This window comes from Rhinolophus sinicus, chromosome 1 (genome assembly GCF_057876585.1).
Source record: "Rhinolophus sinicus isolate RSI-liver-muscle chromosome 1, RSI-T2T, whole genome shotgun sequence".
Lineage (NCBI taxonomy): Eukaryota > Metazoa > Chordata > Mammalia > Chiroptera > Rhinolophidae > Rhinolophus > Rhinolophus sinicus.
Genome location: NC_142501.1, coordinates 26041785 through 26060677, shown reverse-complemented (window position 1 = coordinate 26060677; position 18893 = coordinate 26041785). Strand labels below are relative to the sequence as shown.

Sequence of the window (18893 nt, the reverse complement as noted above, 5' to 3'; positions counted from 1 at the left end):
TCCTGATGCCTGAACAGCACCTGGCACATGACAGGCGCTCAGTGAATATTAGTGGAATGTGACTTGGATTCAAAAGTGGCACCTGGCCCTGACCAAACAAGAAAAGCATCCTCTTGGACACCTTCATGCCACCAAACACAGGCAAGGCAAATAAACCTAAGACTTCACTGAAACCATATTTTAGCTCAACTCTCAAGCCATTCACTCAGCCAGACGTTTTTCCTTCTTCTATCTCCACACTGTAGGACTTGCTGCCTCTGCCCGCCCAGCCCACTTCCAGGCCCGTGGCTTCGCCCTGCCCGACCCCTCAGAGCCCGGGACTCCAGCTGCCCGGAGATCACCCCGCTAGCAACAACAGATGCCCTCCTCCCCACGGTGTTTTATTTTCTTTCCCATGGGAAGTATTACATGTACACTACAAAAATTTTGGAAATAAAAGTATGACAAAGCAGGGAGAAAAAATCACTCATAATCTTCACATTTTTAGGATACTGGGATATTTCCTTATTCTCTTTTCAGTACATTTTTTCTTAAGATAACCTGTAGTTTGCTAACCTTTTCTCATATATTGTTAGCATTATGTACTTCAGAAAATGTACCTTAAATATAAATAAATAGCTAAATAATATTTCATGGCCTGGGTAATTTACTGAACCAATTCTCTTTCAGACATTTTTTAAAATTCTAACATGGCCATGAACATTTATCTCCAAATAAAAATATTTGTTTATATTTTTTAATTTTTCCCCAGGATAGTGACCCATCTTGATAACAGCTCAATAGTGCAACATGCTATTTTGATTTCTTCATTCCTAAGAAAACCAAGTAGAGCCAAATGAAAACCTTTAGAAGCCCTAAGGATTGAAAAAAATCTGCAAAAATTCTCCCATATAACAAAACAATACTAAACAATGATATAGCACCCCCAAATTTTCCTTTATAAAAGTAACACAAGTATAAAAAATGCAGGACTGTTAAACATCTCTCTTGCTAAACCATAAGCTCCATGAACAAAGGGAACTTGTCCATCTTATTCATAGTACCTAGCATGTATTAGGCGCTGAATAATCACTGGGTAGATAGATATGTAACCAATACACCAATAAGAATTTGAAAGAGAGAGAAGAGGAAAACTGCTGAATACCAGTCCTCCAAACACCAACCCACCTCCCACCACCACACCTTCACACCTGGCAGCAGAACGCAGACCCATATCAGTTCCATTTATTCTTCATACAAATATTTTACAATTTTATTTTTAAATCATTTACACATATTCACACAAAGGAAAATAAATTTCAGGATGGAACCTTGGGACCATGGTAGTTTTTAAAAAAAAAATCTCTCTGATCATTAGTTACTGACGACAAGGCAATAGGCTCAGCAGTCATTTCTGGAGATTAGTGCAGGGGACAGTTCAAAAGAATCCAGGGTTCTCCCTCAACTTCCCTGAATCTTCACCTTGCCATGGTACCATGGGGGAAGGGGTTTTTCAACACTCTCCCCTAGAAACATTTCAAGAAGTACAGCAAAGGCTTAAGATAACACTGAATGCCCTCTTTGCTAGGGATTTGGCAAGATGGCAATTTCTGGACCAACTTTCTAGAAGAGCTAGTTCAATTTCTACTTGTAGGTCTTCCTAAGAGGAGGGACTGCTGCATTCACCACATCCCTCATCCTACTGCTCTGCCCTCCCATCAAAGGCCCCAGAACAGAACCCTTAATCCGATCCCCTCTGGTCCCTTCTACGCTCATTCCACAATGAGCCTTCCTCCTACCCCACACCCAAACACTCTCTGTAACAAGTGACCCTGGCAGTTCTTAGGGACCCCTACGATAATGATGCCAGCATCACTGAGTGCAGCATCATAACCAGGGAATCCGAGTGACAGCCAGGAGAGGTCCAAGAATGAAAGAACTATGAGCACCCCTACCAAAGCTCAGCTCTGCTGAGCCAAATCAACATTTAAATCAAACAGGCCAACTCCTGACACATCCCATCCTAGTACAGTCATCACAGAATACACGTAATATTTATCAACTCCCAATAAAAGCAAGGGAAAGAACAGACATTACAAATGTGGTAGGCCCTATCAGAAATGGCAGCTGATGACAACAGTTACCCTGTATCTCTGGGTCCTACCCAAAGAGCAGCACCAAGAAAGGGCGTGATGAGCAGAGAGATCTATAGCTGGATGTGCAGCCCATGAATTACCAAGGGACTCAGAGACAACACAGCTCATTTTCCTACAATTACGTAGGAGCGAGAACACAGACAATCCACCTCTACATTGAGGCAGCTCCTGAGAGGCCGTACCGCTTATGGTCATCAGCCCACCCCCTTGGTAGGCCCATTTGGGGAAAGGGAGTCACATCCAGAGCGGGGACCCCTCCAGACAGACACTCACAGGGCAGCCCATCCCACTGTCACTGGGGCAGGCCAAACATAGTTAAGAGGGCGGACAGATCCCGGGCATCAGCTGCCCCATAGGCATCGCTCTGGCCTAACATAGACAATGCCAAACGCAGGGTGCTCCAGATGTTCTCTGACATGGCACCTCCTTCGCCCCGAGGACCCCGGCTTTTCCTCTGCATGTTCAAGGCCTCCAAAAAGTGTTCCACAGCCTCCCTGTAGGGAAAAGGAATGAGAGCTGGTGAGCAGAACACCAAAGAAGGAGGTAGGTCAGCTGGCACGGGGAGAAAGCAAGCTGAGGCTGGTTAGTTAAATAACAGGACCAGAGAACGAGCTGGGGCCAAAGGCGGGGAGAAAGAGTTCATTCATTCATTCCTCAATAGATACTCTCACCGGTGAGCTCCCAGGTTGATGCAGCTGATGCCCAGGTTATAGCGGGACCGTATATAGCCTGGCTGTAGCTCAAGGGCCCGACGGTATGCAGCTACTGCTTCTTCACTCTGGTTTCCATTAGCCAGGGTGGCCCCTAGCTTATTCCACAGCAAATAGTCCTGGAATAGGGATGGAGAAGGGTGAGGAACATGAACCAGGCTCAGATCCAATTCTGCCCATTCCTCCCCCGGGTTTACCACTCTGTTTAGCTAATATATGTTACGATCCCATTCCTTTCTCCTCACAGTTCACTCACTGTGTGGCCACAACGGAACTGTGCTCACTCCCTGCAGATTCCCAAAATCCGGGTGACCCTGTACTCCCACCCTTCTTTTCCCAGTTCTTCCAAGGTAATCAGTACATGGAACATTGGACTAAAACATCCCATGACTCCAAAGTTCCCAACAAATGATTCTTCCATAAGGTAGAGTCATGTCCTATGTCCATTCCTGCCCCGAGGCTCACATTGGGACGAACGCTGAGGGCAGCTGTGAAACAGTCCACCGCCTTGTCGTACTCCCCACTCAGGTTGAAAAGGACCCCCAACCCACACTGCACATCAGGGTCAATGGATGTAGGGTCCAGGCGCACAGCTGCCAGGAAGAGCTCTTTTACTTCAAGAAACATGGAGCTGAAAAGGGGAGAAAAAAATGCAAAAAAGGCAAATGGATATGTCTATCTTCCTACCCCTCCAAAATAACTCCTTATTTAATCAATCATATCCCCGAGATTCATCACTAGATCAGGCCTCCTTCTTACTCCTTAATTCCAATTTAGAAAGCTGTTTTTCTGTCTCATCCCAGCATTACACTGTAGAATGCAGACCTCTTTCAAGTGGACCCTGGGTCTCCCATCCCACTCTTAAGATACTTGAGTCTCAATCTAAGTTTGGAAATTTCCAAAGTCAAGGTTACCATCCTCATCCCAGGAACTCCTCACTCACTCAGACAACAGAGATCCCAGGATGCGCTTACTGGGGCCCAGTCCTGCCCCACTGACCCCTTCTTCCGCAGGCACCACCAGATGGGCATAGGCCGGTGTGTAGCGCAGCCAGTCTCGCAGGGTTTCACAGGCCTGTCGCTGCAGGGACTCATTGGTGAAGCTGACAGCAAGGGCCATCAGTGCTGTCCGGTTATCTGGCTTTAGCTCCAGACACCTGTTTGGACAGAGATAGCAGGGCTGATACTGCAATGACACTGGCACCTGTCAGAACCCTGGGATCCAAGCCAAGCTTCGGAACACAGAGTCACGATTGCCTCCCCTGCCAACTCTCTCAGCTTAAGATAGAAAAGGATCCTCTAGGTGTAAGTTATTAATAAAGTTACAGATGAGAAGGGGGATATTTTAGCCACCAAGAAACCAGCCAGGGTCCCATAAATAAAACCAAAAGCTGTTGAAGGAATGGAACCAGTTATCTTCAATTCACTCCAAACTTCAATCATAAGAAGCACTCTTGTTAGTGGCCAGAAAGAAGATACGGATCTGGATCTGGGTTCCTTTCATTCTTAAGGCTATTTGTACAAGCCTGGAACCACCTCACCCCACCTTTCAGTGTACTCACTTCCGCAGTGCACTGATGGCTAATAGTTCTTGTTCATTCTCTGCCTGAGTAGTACCCAGATACTGCCAAGCCTAGAGAGAAGTTGACAGATTCCATCATTCCTGTATTCACCTTTCCACCCTCCCTTTTTCTGCCTTCCCTCACCCCCCACCTCACTCTCACCCCCCACCCAGGACATCACCCAGGCCCTAATCCACGCACTATTGTTTGGGGCCTCCCTCAAAACTGGAGAAAGCAGTCTCTAATTTGAAGCCAGGATGATGAGTCACTCACTTCCATGTGCTTAGGATCATGCTGCACAGCCGCCTCAAACAGCAGCACAGCATTTGGCAGGTCCCCTTCCTGAAGTCGTCGCAGCCCTTCCTCGAAAGGCTGGGGGTGGTCACGCAGGGGGTTCTCCTCCTCAAACTGGTACCCCTGTAGGAAGAGAAGCCAAGTGAGAACTCGTAGGAGAGGGAGCGGCAGGAATGGGAGATGACAAGACAGAGGTGGAGAAAAAGTTGAAGGCCTCCAAAAAGGTATCTGGATAAATACTGACAAATGTTTCACATTATAAAGGAGGTTATCAATGACTATAGTAAAATCATGCAGTATTATGCTCACACTGCTATCCCCTGTTCACAATAACTGGAAAGCTACGCTAGTCTACAAACGCTGATCCATGCTAAGAGTAAGCTTATTTTAGGAAGTCTTTATAGGCCTGTATTTCCACATCCTTGAGTTCTCATCACTGAACAGATAGCCTGTCTTAACAGGATTCGCTTACAGTAATGAGATAAGCTCTCCTTACCTATTCAAAGGGCATTTCCTGTTATCCTGCAATAGTGTGATAATGTATAAAGGAAAGGCAATTTGGAGTAAGAGGTCCTGCCATTCAAATGTAACTCTCACCTAACCCATGGTGTCCCTGTGTACACTACCAGGACAGCACATGTTCAAGCACTTTGAAAATTTTAATTTATTCCCCAATTTCATTCTTAGAAGTAATTAATATTAACCTGTATCTGATAGTAAATGAAAGCTAGACCCCCAAATCCTGAGGGCAGAAAATGCTTCAAAAAGACACCGTTCCTCTCTAGCAAAGGATTTATCATTTCAGGGAAGAGGTATGATGCTATGTGCAAAGCTTTGCCTACTGGTATTTCATGTTAGGCAGAGAGGTAATAAGGTACAGTGACAGTCACTAATAAACCGTATGATTTGGGACAAGCAAATAAAATGTTCCTTTTTTAGAGGGTAAATTGTTACCCTCCAAAACAATATACCAGAATGACAAGATGCAAAAGACCAGGCAGGGTCCTTCTAAATGTAGTTAAGAACAAATTAGAATGAAACTGTACATAATGAAGACATGAGTGAGGCTCTTTTTCACTATTATTGTGAAACTACTAAAGAACCAGAAACACTTAAATCTTACCAGAAAGTTCTAAACCATTAAAACTCACCAAATGCAAATTATTCGTGACAAACAAAAATTAAATAACTACAATTATTTAGTTTAAGAACAAAATAATGGAGGTTTAAGAACCAAGATATACAGGAGATGAATTGGGATAAATGTATAAAAAGTATATTAATGTCGAGAATAGGTAATGTTCCTGGGACATCTCTATACAATATGAAAACTCAGAAGGTAGAAAATGTCCCTTTATCAGTCATCAGTAAGCCTTTTCTGTAAAGGGCCAGACGATAAGTATTTTGTCACAACTGCTCAACTCCATCATTGTAAGTCAAGAAGCAGCCACAGCCACAAGCATGGCTTATATAATTAAAACATATCACAAAATATTACTTTTTTTTTTCAAGCCCCTTAAAAATGTTAAATCCAGTCTCAGCTCACAGGCCATATAAAAACAGGTGACAGGCCAGATTTACCTGCAGGCCACACAGTTTGCCCACCACTACCTTACACTACTAAAATTCAACAAAATAAATCCTTCTGCATTCATTCTCAACTACTATCCATCGTCAATCCATGTTGTAGGCCACCCTACAGGAAACAAAACCGTGATCACTGTGATCTACAACACAATTTCCTAATCAAAGTAATTCCTGCCTTTCAGAGCTATTGAAAGCATCAAACGAGAATATTCACCAAAGCTTTCCCAAAAAGCTGAACACATGATTCGTAAATAGGTATTATTCTCAGCAGACAATGCAATAAGGCAGAGCCATCAAGTTGAATCACAGGCTTCTCTAAGTATCCTCTCGTCCACGCTATCAATTCTCCTTGAGATTTTATCAATTGCTGATCAGGGAGGAATTTTTCAAAATTAGAATATTTGCACAAATGAATAACAGAGTACTCTGAATACACAGAAGTCAGGATAAGCTTAGGGCTTGTTGTTCCACCCTAAAAAGTTTAATCCACCGCCAATCATTAGGTCTGATCATTGTCTGGTCTAGTCAAAAATCTCATAGGATCACACTGCAAAAACAGAATCACTACTAAGAGTTTGTCCTCTCACAGAAACTTGCCCTTTATGCTAAAAGTATATAATATCTGCTTGAGCTATAGGTGTCAAGTTGTCTTGAAAATTTAAGGACCACCAATGAAAAACAGTACACTCAGAGACCCATGAATGTATCTGACAGAGTCAGATCCACATTTGAAAAGGAAAAAATACCAACTACCACTCTCTACCAATGAAGTTATCAATCTTCTCAAAATGTTCTCAACCTCCACAGTAGAGCTTTTTCGTCTGTGCTTTTAATGCATCAGGTGCAAACTTCTATCACTATTTCACTGTTATTTGACAATAGTGGTCCATTGTAATTAATCTTTACATTCTAAGGTAAAGCATACTCTCAATTACTAGAGGACAGCAGGGGCAAGGGAATGTTTCAGACTTCCTTTCATGGAAAGGGGCTCAGAAAATACTTACTTAAAAGTGGGTACCCAAATTCAGGATTTAAGGAGAGGCAAGAAAACAAGGAAATCCTGCAATCTGAAAAACTAGTTCTTACCTTATCATAGGAAGCAGACGTGAGGTCATCATAATCAGAAAGCCAGGGGTGAGCCTCAGCGTCCCGTTTTGCCATCTCTTCCAACTCTGCCTGCAACTTGTCCCAGAAATCGACATCAGACTGTAAGAAAGGGAAGGCAGATAGAAAAACGGGATCCATGATGACCACCCCCACCCACCCTCTGCTCTACTAGAATGGATCCCTAAGGCAGTAGTTCTTAAAGTTCAATGTGATCATCTGAAGCGTTTTTTTGTTTTGTTTTATTGTTTTAACGTAGATTCCTAGATCCTACCCCCAGATTCTGATTCAGTAGTCTGAGGTGATGCCCAGGAATTGGCATTTTTGATAGGCACCCACCCCACCCCAAGCAATTCTAACACAGATGATCCAGGAACACTGTTTACCATCTTTGATGTTATCACACCTAGGGTATCCAGGCGGGAATTCCCGCCCATTCTCGGGAATTTTTTTCACTTTTCCATTCCCAAATCCTGAGAAAAGTTAGCCGGGAAATCGGGAAAATCAGCTCCTTGAACCCAGGTGGTTAGTAGTATCGGCCATCACTGTGTGGAAACGATTCATTGTGGAGAACAGAATACAGTTTATATCTCGGGATTCGGGAATTGGAAAGCGAAAAAAATTCCTGAGAACGGCCGGGAATTCCCGCCCGGAAACCCTAACCCATTCTAACCAATGGAGTCTTTTCTCTTGGGGTGTTTGCTCCTATACTATCTGTTCTCACCTCTACAGCTGACTTGGCTCGTTCAAACTCCATATCAAGAGCAGATGTGTTTACTGGTCTTGTGAACTGGTCAACCCAGGCATCTGATGTACCCTGTGACAAAGAAGGATGGTCATACCACCACCATCAACGATCTATCCACTCAACACCGAATAAATACCCACTAAACACCACCAACCTGGACACTGCTAAGAAGGACAGTCTCAGAATTTCTTTCCCACCCACTCAGGACCTGGATGCTACCAAGACAAGCTAGCAATAAAACCCTTTCCCCATCTGGGACCACTGAACACTAAACCAAGTCTAGGCCACCAGCTGGCTCTAAAGTGGGACTGGGAAGTGACAATGTCCTACCTGCTGCTGTATAAACTCTGCTGCCCACTGTTCTGCCTGAGCTCGGCCCGACCCTGCACCGGACTCCAGGGACACCTGCCCCTCGCCAATCTGCCGCACGAATTTCAGGAACTGGGGCACAGAGACACACATAGAGGCCACTCGGGAGAGAACTTCCAGGTGTGCACTCTCAACCATGCCCAACAGGAGCCTGCACTTACCCCTCCCCCTAACCATCTCTAGCTGCAGACAAGTTATGCTAAAGACCCTGAAAAACAGAGAGCAAAAAGAAAGGGATTCTGGCTCTAAAGATTTGAGAAGGCACAGAAAAGAGAAAAGGTTAGTAGGCCAGGAAGTGAGGAAAAGAATGTTGGAAGGAAGAGGCAGGATCCTAGATCTCCATTCTCCAGACAGGAAGGAATGGACCTAGGATCTCATCTCCTCTTTAAACTAAACTTGGGTAAGAAAAGCAACACCTATGACTTCCAAGACCAGCTCTGCTGGGCAAAGCAGCAGGGGGTGTGGCTCACCTCAGAGTTAGCCAATTTGGGGTCATCCACCTTGGCCACAAAGTCACTGGCCGTGTGCTGCAGATCCTCCTCAGGATGATATTCATCATACCTGGAACAGGTAAGGACAAACTCATTTTACACATTAGTCAGCCATCACCTTTCCCATGCTATTCCCCACTCTCAGCGCATGGTAGTTTCAGTTCCTATGGGGGAAATGAGGGTGACTCTACTCTTGTTGAGGACATACAAATTCCAATTTACATTCAAGAAGCACATTTGGGCAGGAGTGGCAACGCACTAGCTACATCCTTTTACCTCTCCCTTTCCCAGACATATCTTTGCAGAGAGAAGGAATAGACAGGATCCAAATTAAAAAGGGAAGAGGCTGCATGAGGCAAAGTTACAAACTTTTGGTTAGGATAGTTAGGATTCTTGATCGATTATACTTGAAATATGAATTCATAGGGGTCACAACACAAGGGGAAACCTTAATGTAGAAAATGAGGGGGTTACAAGTTAGTTTGGGAATGCGGATGAAGGAGGTTGAGGGAGGCTGTCCAATCCTCCGTTCGCAGGGATCCATCCCGAAAGAAGTAGCGATACTCACCAGCGATCAGCGGCAGCTGTTCCCTCAGTCTCTCCCAGCCACAGCTTCTCCTCTGACTGTTCTAGATATTCCTCAGCCCAGCGGGCAGGGGACACAGATAAGGGGTCTGCAAGCAACAGAGAGTTGGGGAAGTCACACAGGATTCAGTGAGGGATCAGGCAAAAAGAGAGCACTAACTTACCCAAGCCAAAGTAGATGAAATTCTGTTCAATCCCTCAGAGATCCCTAGTGAAACGAAATACTACTAAATTTTCCAACATCCAACCAATGCCCCCAAGGGGCCTAGGGCGAAACTGACTGAATTGGGAACAGGAGACCAAATGAGGAGGCTCAAGAAAGGAGTGAGGACCAAACTCTTGTGCTCGAAGTGCCAAAGACCTCAGTAAGAAGCAGGCACTAGGGCATCCACCTTTCTTCAAGGTGCTGCAGGGAAGCAGCAAGGAGCCAAGGGAGAACAGAAGAGCTCTTGTTCCTTAACCAAATCTCTGGTCTGTTCTCCATCAACAGAGTTCACACCCTCCCAACGAAAAGAGCCTCATATTTCATCTTAATACACCTACCAAGAGAATCTGACAAGCAGAATGCTGGGCTAGAACTAAAAGATACATGGGTTCATTCTGCCCAGTGGATGTTTTTTTGTTTTGAGATGTAACACACAAATATGAAAGTACATAAAGCATACCAAACTTAACTAGACTGCTTTATTAATTTCTACATATGAATATATTCATATCAGCACCACCCAGATCAAGATATGGAACATTTACAGTTCCCTCGAAGGCTCCCTCCTGCCCCCATCCCCACAGATAAATACAATTCTCACAGATAAATACAATTGGTCACTTTTGATTAGTTTAAGAGCTATGTTTTTAAGTCTAATTCTGGAAACTGTCTTAGCTCTAATGACAAAGGGCAATGCTGCAACATCAGAATAAACATGTCAAGGCAACAGATCGAATGAGGGTGCTGAACTTTTTCTCCACCTCCAGGACTCTGCCCCTTACTATTCTGGGGTGAGGAAAAAAGGGGTGGGGGGGGGACAATGAGACTATTCAAAGGGGCCCTAAAGAATGAATAAACATAAAAAAGCAAGGACCTGCAGTGTTCATTCTTTCTGCTCTGCATCCACATCTTTACAAACCAGATACTAAGATGGTCATCCTGTCTTTGTCCCCAATTTGAAGATCTGTCATTGCTTTTAATGCTGAGTAGGCATAATTATCCTCTCGGTATTATTGTTTAGCAGAACTTTATTCTCCAAGGGCAGCGGATGGCTCAGTTGGTTAGAGCGCGAGCTCTGAACAACAGCATTGCCTGTTCGATTCCCACATGGGCCAGTGAGCTGCACCCTCCACAACTAGAATGAAGACAACGAGCTGCAGCTGAGCTTCCAGAGGGGACGGCCGGATGGCTCAGCTGGTTAGAGCACTAGCTCTCAACAATAAGGTTGTTGGTTCAATTCGTGCATAATGGTGGGCTGCAACCCCTGCAACTAAAGACTGAAGGACAGTGATTTGACCTGGAGCTGACCGGCCCTGGAAGGACACACTGTTCCCCAACATTCCCCAATGAAAAAAAAAGTGGGGGGGAAGAACTTTATATTCCATTTAACTGAGACTTTGCCTGAATAATTTCAACAAAGCAATCTCAATATCTGAGAAAGTAATCAAAATCTGAAAAAACAAAGGATCAAGATTCTTAGAATATCCCTAATTATAAATAATAAGTAATGTATTACTAATAAAAGATACAGTTCACAATTTTTTGATCATGAACTCTGTCTCTTAATTTCAAGGACTCTCAACATTTATACCCAGATTTCCCTCACTAGTTCTTACAGGCAACATTTCTCTTCCCTTTGCCCCAACTAGTCTGTTGGCTCGAGTAGAAACCTAATAAGGAGATGCTTAATACGTAAACAGCCTTTATAATACTTCACTGTTTCTTTGTCCCATTCTGTTGGCAAATAACCAGTCCCTCCTCCTTACTCTCCAGTCACTCCTTACTCTCCACTAGAGAGCAAAAGCATACTCTGGCCACACGTGCTCCTTGAATTAGAGAACAAACACCGTTTCTGTGAAAAGCTCTTCTCAAGGGCAAGAAGCAACAACAAAAAATAGAATACACCTGGACTTCAAAACAGCCATCAGGTAGATTAGAAGAAAATCCCAGAAATGAGAAAAGTCATTTTCAAATAGCTCTAATTTGGTATTTGGGCCATATCAGCCACAAGACTCAGAATTTGCTGGCATCGGAAACCTGCTTCAACAAAGGAGTCAAAATAAAATAACCAAAGAATACCACTTGGCCTTCACAGCATTTTTTGAGAAATTCTTACAGAAAATCAGATCCATTTGGATACGTTGCAGATTGAAGCAAGTAAGGCCTACAGAGAGAAAGGGAATGTCCTAGGTCATACAGATTAGTAGAGTTACAATCAACAACCTAGATACCAAATATCCAGTTCAGGATGTTCACTTCATACAGTTTCTCACTGTGTGTTCATTCCATCCAGGCACATCTACCCTCCTGCTCAAAAGTCACAAACTCAGTACTTTCTACCCTTATCTATGAAAATGTCTGCACTTTCTAAATAAATAGCACAGTGGTAAAGAATGTAGTTTCTAGAGTCAGCCTACCCGCCCTCAAATCCCAACTCCACAATTTACTGTGCATCTTCAGACAAGTTAATTAACCCTTTAAGTTTCCATTTCCTTATCTATAAAATAGTTAATAATCGCTACCTCATAGAGATTGTTGTGAAGACCAAATGAGATAATGCATATATAAAGTACAAAGTAACAAATATTGGCTCTTATTATCATAGCTGTCCGCTCATGGCAAACCTACACCAAAAGCAGAAAACATCACAATGAGACTGTTACTCCTTTTATTCCATAACCTCTTCCTTCGCCATCCAGGGATGATCTATGGCAATCACCTTCTGCTGCGGCTGCCCACTGCTTTTCCTATGTAAGTGCAGGTTTACCTCTCATGATTCCCATGTGAACCTCACATACCATGTTAGCTGAGGCTCTCTAAATTCAAAACTTCTTGATGTGTTTCATTCCTAGAGCTGAGCAATCACAAGATGGAGAATTATTTGGCCCAGAAGATGGGGGGGGGGGGCAAACTCCATCAAGAAATATGGCAGACTAAAAACTGAGCTTCATGTGGTGATGGAATAATTCTATACCTTGATTGTGGTGGTGGTTACACAAATCTACATGTGATAAAACCACATAAAACTAAAACACACACGCAAATAATCACATGTAAAACTGATGAAATCTAATAAACTCTGTGGATTATACCAATGGCAATTTCCTGATTTTGATATTGTATATAGCAGTTATCATTGAGGAAAACAGAGTGAAAGATACATAGAACCTTTCTGTACATTTTTTTGCAACTTCCAGTAAAATTATAATTATTTTCAAATAAAACATTAAAACAAGAAAAAAAACTGAACTTCGAGATTCCTTTTAAACTTAACTCTAGAATCTTAACAATGCGAGTTTGAAAATAATAAGGATTTAAAGAACATATCCTTCTCTCATCTCAAGGTCTACTTACCCATAAATAGGTAACATATCATCAATATAACGTGACCCACAAACGTTATGAGGAAAATAAAAAAATTGAATTACTAGAAAATCAATTTCCTTTAGCTCTTTCTCCCAGATCTCACTTCATTCATTCAATAAATACTGAAGGTCCACTACAGAGCAACGCAAAGCAATATACTAGTGCAATAGGACATTTTTATGAAGGCAGACCCCAAATAGCTCAACTGTGCTTTCCAGCTTCCCATGTCCCTGCCTCTGTGAAGCAGGCACAGTTACAAAAGAATGTATAAAACAGCAGAAGGGATCTCCCAAAGAGGATTTAACAGGTAAGACAGGTCCAGTGTGTTTTTCTAAAATTGTTTTTCATTTACAGGTTAAGGAAGATTTCACTTCCCTATGGCTGCAGGCAATAACAAAAATCTCACCAATCTCAATGCTTGCAGTAGCAATGCAATGCTTTTCTTTTTTTTTTTTTTTTTTTTTGAGTTGAAAAATGACTGATGCCCACACGCTTGCAGAAGTCTCTCTGTGACAAGAGACAGCACTTAAGCCTAAGGTTTTCAGTCTGGTAAAGAGTCTTTGTTACAGCTCAGATTTTCACTTGTAGCAATTCCACAGAGAATTTTCTCAATGATAGTGTAACGGTTCTAAGTATGGAGCCCAACATCAAACAGACGTGAGTTTGAATATCATCTGTTACTGAATGATTTTGACAAAGTATTTAACCTTTCTAAATCTCAGTTTCCTTATCCATAAAAAGGGGAATACCTACCTTGTGTTACTGTAAACATCAAATGGATTTAAAAATATAATGTGCATAGCACTATTAATGAAAACCATGAGCACCTACTGTTTACCTAAACTCCAACGTAAGGGTGGAAAATGGAGTCATGATAAAAGAGACCAGCAGCTTTTATTAAAGGTGAGTTTTAGCTGTCAGATTTTGGGGGGTTTCTTTTGTGTGTGGAGGAAGCCCTATCTTTAGGAGAATAAAACCGATGGGGGGAGAAACCAATTAGGTCCCATTAATCATCTCCAGAAAATTCAGGAACTATGATGATGTGAGTGCCCTAAGAGTCTAGAATCTTTGTAACTTTGTCCATTTGTATCTCTTGTTACTCTTGATTTCTTAAATTGGAAAAGGGCTAACAATGTTTCTCTTTGAGAGCATCAGGAAGAGAAAAACTGAAGAGAATGCCCTTCCCCCCTACCCCTTAGGAGAAAAATAATCCCAAAGGATGCAATGAGCATGGACATGCTCAAAGAGGGAAAATTCGGCTGGGACCCTGAAGAGCTGAAGTTGCAGGCCTGGCAGTATTGCATAATGGTTAAACCCACAAGGTCTGGAATCATTCACACCCAAAGTCAAATCCCAACTCCAGCACTCACAAAGCTGTCTCACGTTGGGCAAAGCTTTCTTCCCTATAAACTAGGAATAAAAACAATAACTATCTCTAGGGTTCTCATGGGGATTAAACAGATAATGCATTTGAAGCACTTAACAAAGGCTTAAACATGGTAAGTAAACATTAGCTATTCCTATTAATTTTTATTATTATCATCAGGGTATGGTCTTTCCCCTTGAAGACCTTATACTTCAGACTCCTGAACTCAATAATTCCACTCTCCAAGGCCCAACCTTGTTCAAAATGACTTAATGCCAGAATCCCACGGGCTGTGCTACATATTTCTTTCTTCCTGGGCCACACTGCAATCCATCCAATCTCTCCACCAAACTAAAGTAATAAAGTTCCAGGTAACAAAGAAGTAAACATAACTCCTTGTGCTCTGTCTCTCTCTCAAATCTCTTATCCAGTTCAAACCCAGCCCTCTGTTTAGTATAAATTCTAATTCCCTATTATTACCTCCTAAGGGAAATCAGGTTCAGTGCCCCATAGAAATAAGTCAAGAGTCCAGAAAAGCCATAAGCAGCTGAAATCACTGTAAATCCTAAAATGATTAGGGTAACAGTGTAGAACTTTGATTGCCCCATAGAAACCATTTCAGATTTTCCCATGATGAGCCTCACCTGTAACTTCAGAGATGAATTCTTGGGACCAGTCAGTCTCATTATAATCCTGAGTTACATCCACAGCATCTCCAGCTCCAAGAAACTCCTGGGCCCAGTTTTCAGACAAGGCCAAGTCTGCCACACCAGGGGCTTAAGAGAAAGAGAGAACTAAGAAAGAAGTCCATATCATTCTATCATGCCTAAAGAACCCTGAGTGCACATGAAAACACTCTGCTCCTTTTGTCTCCTTCTGCATCTCAGTTCCCTGCATCCAAATATGGAACCCCCTTGGGCCTTATCTGCGCAGAAAATGGTGACTTTCCCTGCCACCAGACTTTGGACCTACCTCTCTGGGGTGCCTGGCGGAAGCTTGACTGTTCAATCTCCTGCATTTCTGCCAGGAGGTCATCCATCTTGAAGGTCTGAGGGGCACGGGATACAAGTGGTGCATTCTGGTCCTGGAGGAATTCGGCCACCAGCTGTCAGAAGAGAGATGGTGAAATGAACCCAGCAAAAGACAGGGCCATTGGATGGAGAATACTAATGTCAAATTCAAGGAAAGGGAAACACAGAAACTATAGATTTGGAAATACTCAAAGAATACATTTTAAAAAAAAAGAAGGCAAGCAGGAGGGCTAAGGCAAATTTCATTTGGTCAGAAAAATCCAAAGACTGAAATATGGGTGAGCCAAGCTTAAAGTAAAAACACAATGGGCAAAAGAAAAATGCAACAGAAGAGACTGGTATATTTACCTCATTTTCAGAGGCTACCCCCAAAGGCTTTGAAACCTAAGACAGAAGAGAAAGGGAGACAATATGGAATGATGGTTAAGACCAGACACCCAACTCACTTAAACATAGGTTAAAATTCCAGCTCTACCATTTATACAACCTTGGGCAAGTCACAAAACTTCTCTGAGCCTCAGTTTCTTCATCTATAAAATGGGTACCTTCATTAATGTAAAGATGTACAGTGCTTAGTATACTGCTCAGTAAACACTCATTAAGTTGTAACTCTTATTATTTGCAACACAACAGCGAGAGCAGTTATTCCAAAGTGTACGTCTGGACCCTCCATCCCAAGCCGCCACTTGGGCTTTCCACTCAAGAACACTCACCGCCTCGGAGGCTGGAGTTCCTGGGGGCCAGGGGCCAGGCCTTAATCCCTCCTGCCTAAGGGCCTTGTCCTGGGTGAAGTGCCCGGCCAGCTTCATAAGCGGGTTGGCACCCCCGCATTCGGCCTCCACCAGCTCCCGCATTGCCATGGTGACGACCAGCAGCTCTCTGATGGGCAGAGAAGGTTTGGAACTGAAGTACTATAGCCAGACTCTTCCCCAACCCACAACTCAGCCCGTATCCGTAGATGTCTGTCCCAGGTTGTTAGCCACTGGCCACCCTCCACCCTTGTGCCTTTTGCTGTGGCCTCCACCTCTGCCAAGAGTCCGAGAGGGGACCGATGCTCTCCTGCCGCCACTCTCAAAGGCCTCCGCTTTCGGCCTGGGTCTGCAGTCTCAGGCGGCGGGACTGGCCGGCAGCCGCCCCCCAGAGAGGAGCCTGAACCCCAGGAGACTACGGGGAACAATTCCGCAATTCCACAACTGGGCTGTACCGGGACATTGGCCGGGCAGGGAAGACTGGGAGCGCCACCTAACCGTACCAGCAATCCCCAACACTCCCCGTCGCCTGGAGAGTACCACAGGAGGCCATGTCCTCCCCTAAGTCACCTGAGCACCCCCCCAGCTCCGCCAGTCTGGGCCCACCCCTCCCGCGCTCCGGACCACCCCATCTCCCCGCCCCAGTCGCAGCTCCAGCCCCGCCCCCGGAACCTACGAGGACAAGGAAAGGACAGGGAAGATCTCGCACCCTCTCGGCCTTGCACTTACCGCCGCGCGTCGCGCCGCACGACCTGCCGGAGCACCAGGTACGGGCTGGAAGGGAAAAGGAAAGGAGGGGACGGAGAGCCAGGGGCGTGGCTCAGGCTTAAAGGGGCCGTCACCGCCTTGCCTCTGTCGACGCCTCGCGGAAGCTGTTTTAAGGGGCGGAGCCTTAAGAATGAGACGCAGCGTGACGAAAGGAGCGATGTGACTTAAAGGGGAAGAGCGCCTTAAAGGGGAAGTCTTGGACCTCGACCTTGAGAGCTCCTGAAAGAATCACGAACTACAGGACTTGTTTGATGGAAAGCTCAAAGAATGGAGCTAGGAGGGCCTTCCTGAGCTTTGGGGAAAGCCGAGGTCGCGGGACCCTGGCTTCAGCTCATTCTGACTCTTCCCTGGAGGCAGGCTCATTGTGACTCAAGGGGATTTCCTGCCCTTTCTAGGCCCCAGTTTCAGAGAAAGGCCTTAAGGCAGGAGTTGTGAGGACCAAATCCGGGGCCTTCCGCAGCCTTCCAGGCCTGACCCCGTCCAGTATGCCCCTAGCACTATCGTTTCCTTGGAGACAGAAGCCTGCCCCAATTCCTCTGCCACTTTTGCGTAATGGGGAAAATAGCACTGGATGATGACAAATTCCGGAGACTAAAAATAGGATCGAACACATCCTGAACGCTTCAGCTGATAACCTACAGGGAAGGTGCACAATGAGTCCTCTTTCCTCCTTCCTCCCTCGCCACTGGTCAGGGTCTCCATGGTGGCCTTATTCTCATGCTCCAAACTGGGAAAGCATAGACATGATGCAAGAAATGACTTTTAATCACGGATTAAGCCTCAGACCCCACCATCTGCCACAGAATTGGCTCGATGTCAAACCTCAAGGTCACTAAGAAACCCTGAAATTACACCCGGCTCCAAGACCACGGGAGTCCTGAAGTCATGAAGAAGGACAGGAGGTGCTCAAGGATGCTAGAAGATGAACAAGAAAGGGTTGGTGCCAAAAGGACGAAAGTTCCAACCCAGCCAAGGGTGCAGGAGTCGAGGCAGGTAGACAGCAGGTGGCGCCCTGGGCCAGACTAGTTTTCAGGCTGACTGCAGATTTAAAAGATGGAGGCCCCAGGGTGACCAGAGGAGCATGGCTGTGTAAACTTATTTCTGGGAAGGTAGAGAAGCTGCTCTGACACTTCAGAGGAACAGAATCGCAAAGCAGACCTGAAGACTATGCAAAATTTCTTCTTTTCCTTACCTTTCACCATCTGTCAGAGGCCCTAACTAACCCCATACCACTTTCCCCCTGGTACACAAATCTCAGCCCAGGCTACCATTGTAAAGCAAATACCTAGAACCTAATAAACTTAACCATGCCAAGGAGGGAGGGATGCCCTCTGAGAAGTGCATACTTTCAAAAAGAGGTTCCCTGGAGAGAGCAATGTCTAACTGAAAGCATGCAGTCTCTGTCACAACTCAACTCTGCTGTTGTAGCAGGAAAACAGCCATAGACAATACAGTGAGTATAGCTATGTCCCAATAAAACTTTTTATGGACACTGAAATTTGAATTTTATATCATTTTCACGTCTCAAAGTATTCTTTTGGTTTTTTCAACCATTTAAAAATGTCAAAACCATTCTTAGCTTGTAGACTGTACAAAGACAAGCTGCAGGCCACAGTTTGCTGATCCCTGACCTATACAATCTGATTCCAGAGTACATGGTCTTATATATTATCCTGGACTTTCCCTTTTTGAAAATTAAATTTCCTCAAATGGTTTAAACTAAGTAGCATTTAATAATGTACATATTTTAAAACATTTTAAAATGCTTGACAGTAAACAAAATTATCAGGCAAAATCTATCTAAATTCTTATTCAATCCTGTAA

The 18893-nt window shown here is 44.2% G+C and overlaps 1 protein-coding gene across 12 annotated transcripts; it reads right to left on the bottom strand.

Moving 5' to 3' along the window:
• Positions 1-1209: 1209 nt before the first annotated feature.
• Positions 1210-17163, bottom strand: PEX5 (peroxisomal biogenesis factor 5). 12 transcript variants are annotated; one of them, XM_019754447.3, is made up of 16 exons: positions 17031-17163; positions 16266-16431; positions 15901-15936; positions 15494-15626; positions 15166-15297; positions 9568-9673; positions 8979-9069; positions 8470-8580; positions 8116-8208; positions 7374-7493; positions 4680-4823; positions 4407-4477; positions 3789-4001; positions 3311-3476; positions 2807-2964; positions 1210-2629 (listed from the first exon to the last, which is right to left on the bottom strand). In XM_019754447.3, the coding sequence occupies exons 2-16, from the start codon at positions 16410-16412 to the stop codon at positions 2428-2430; spliced, it is 1923 nt and encodes a 640-aa protein (XP_019610006.2). In that variant the 5' UTR covers positions 16413-16431; positions 17031-17163; the 3' UTR covers positions 1210-2427. The 12 variants fall into 12 exon arrangements, with proteins under 12 accessions (XP_019610006.2, XP_074182204.1, XP_019610003.2 ...); XM_074326103.2 differs by lacking the exon at positions 17031-17163 and adding an exon at positions 16978-16999; XM_019754444.3 differs by lacking the exon at positions 17031-17163 and adding an exon at positions 16805-16903.
• Positions 17164-18893: the final 1730 nt, after the last annotated feature.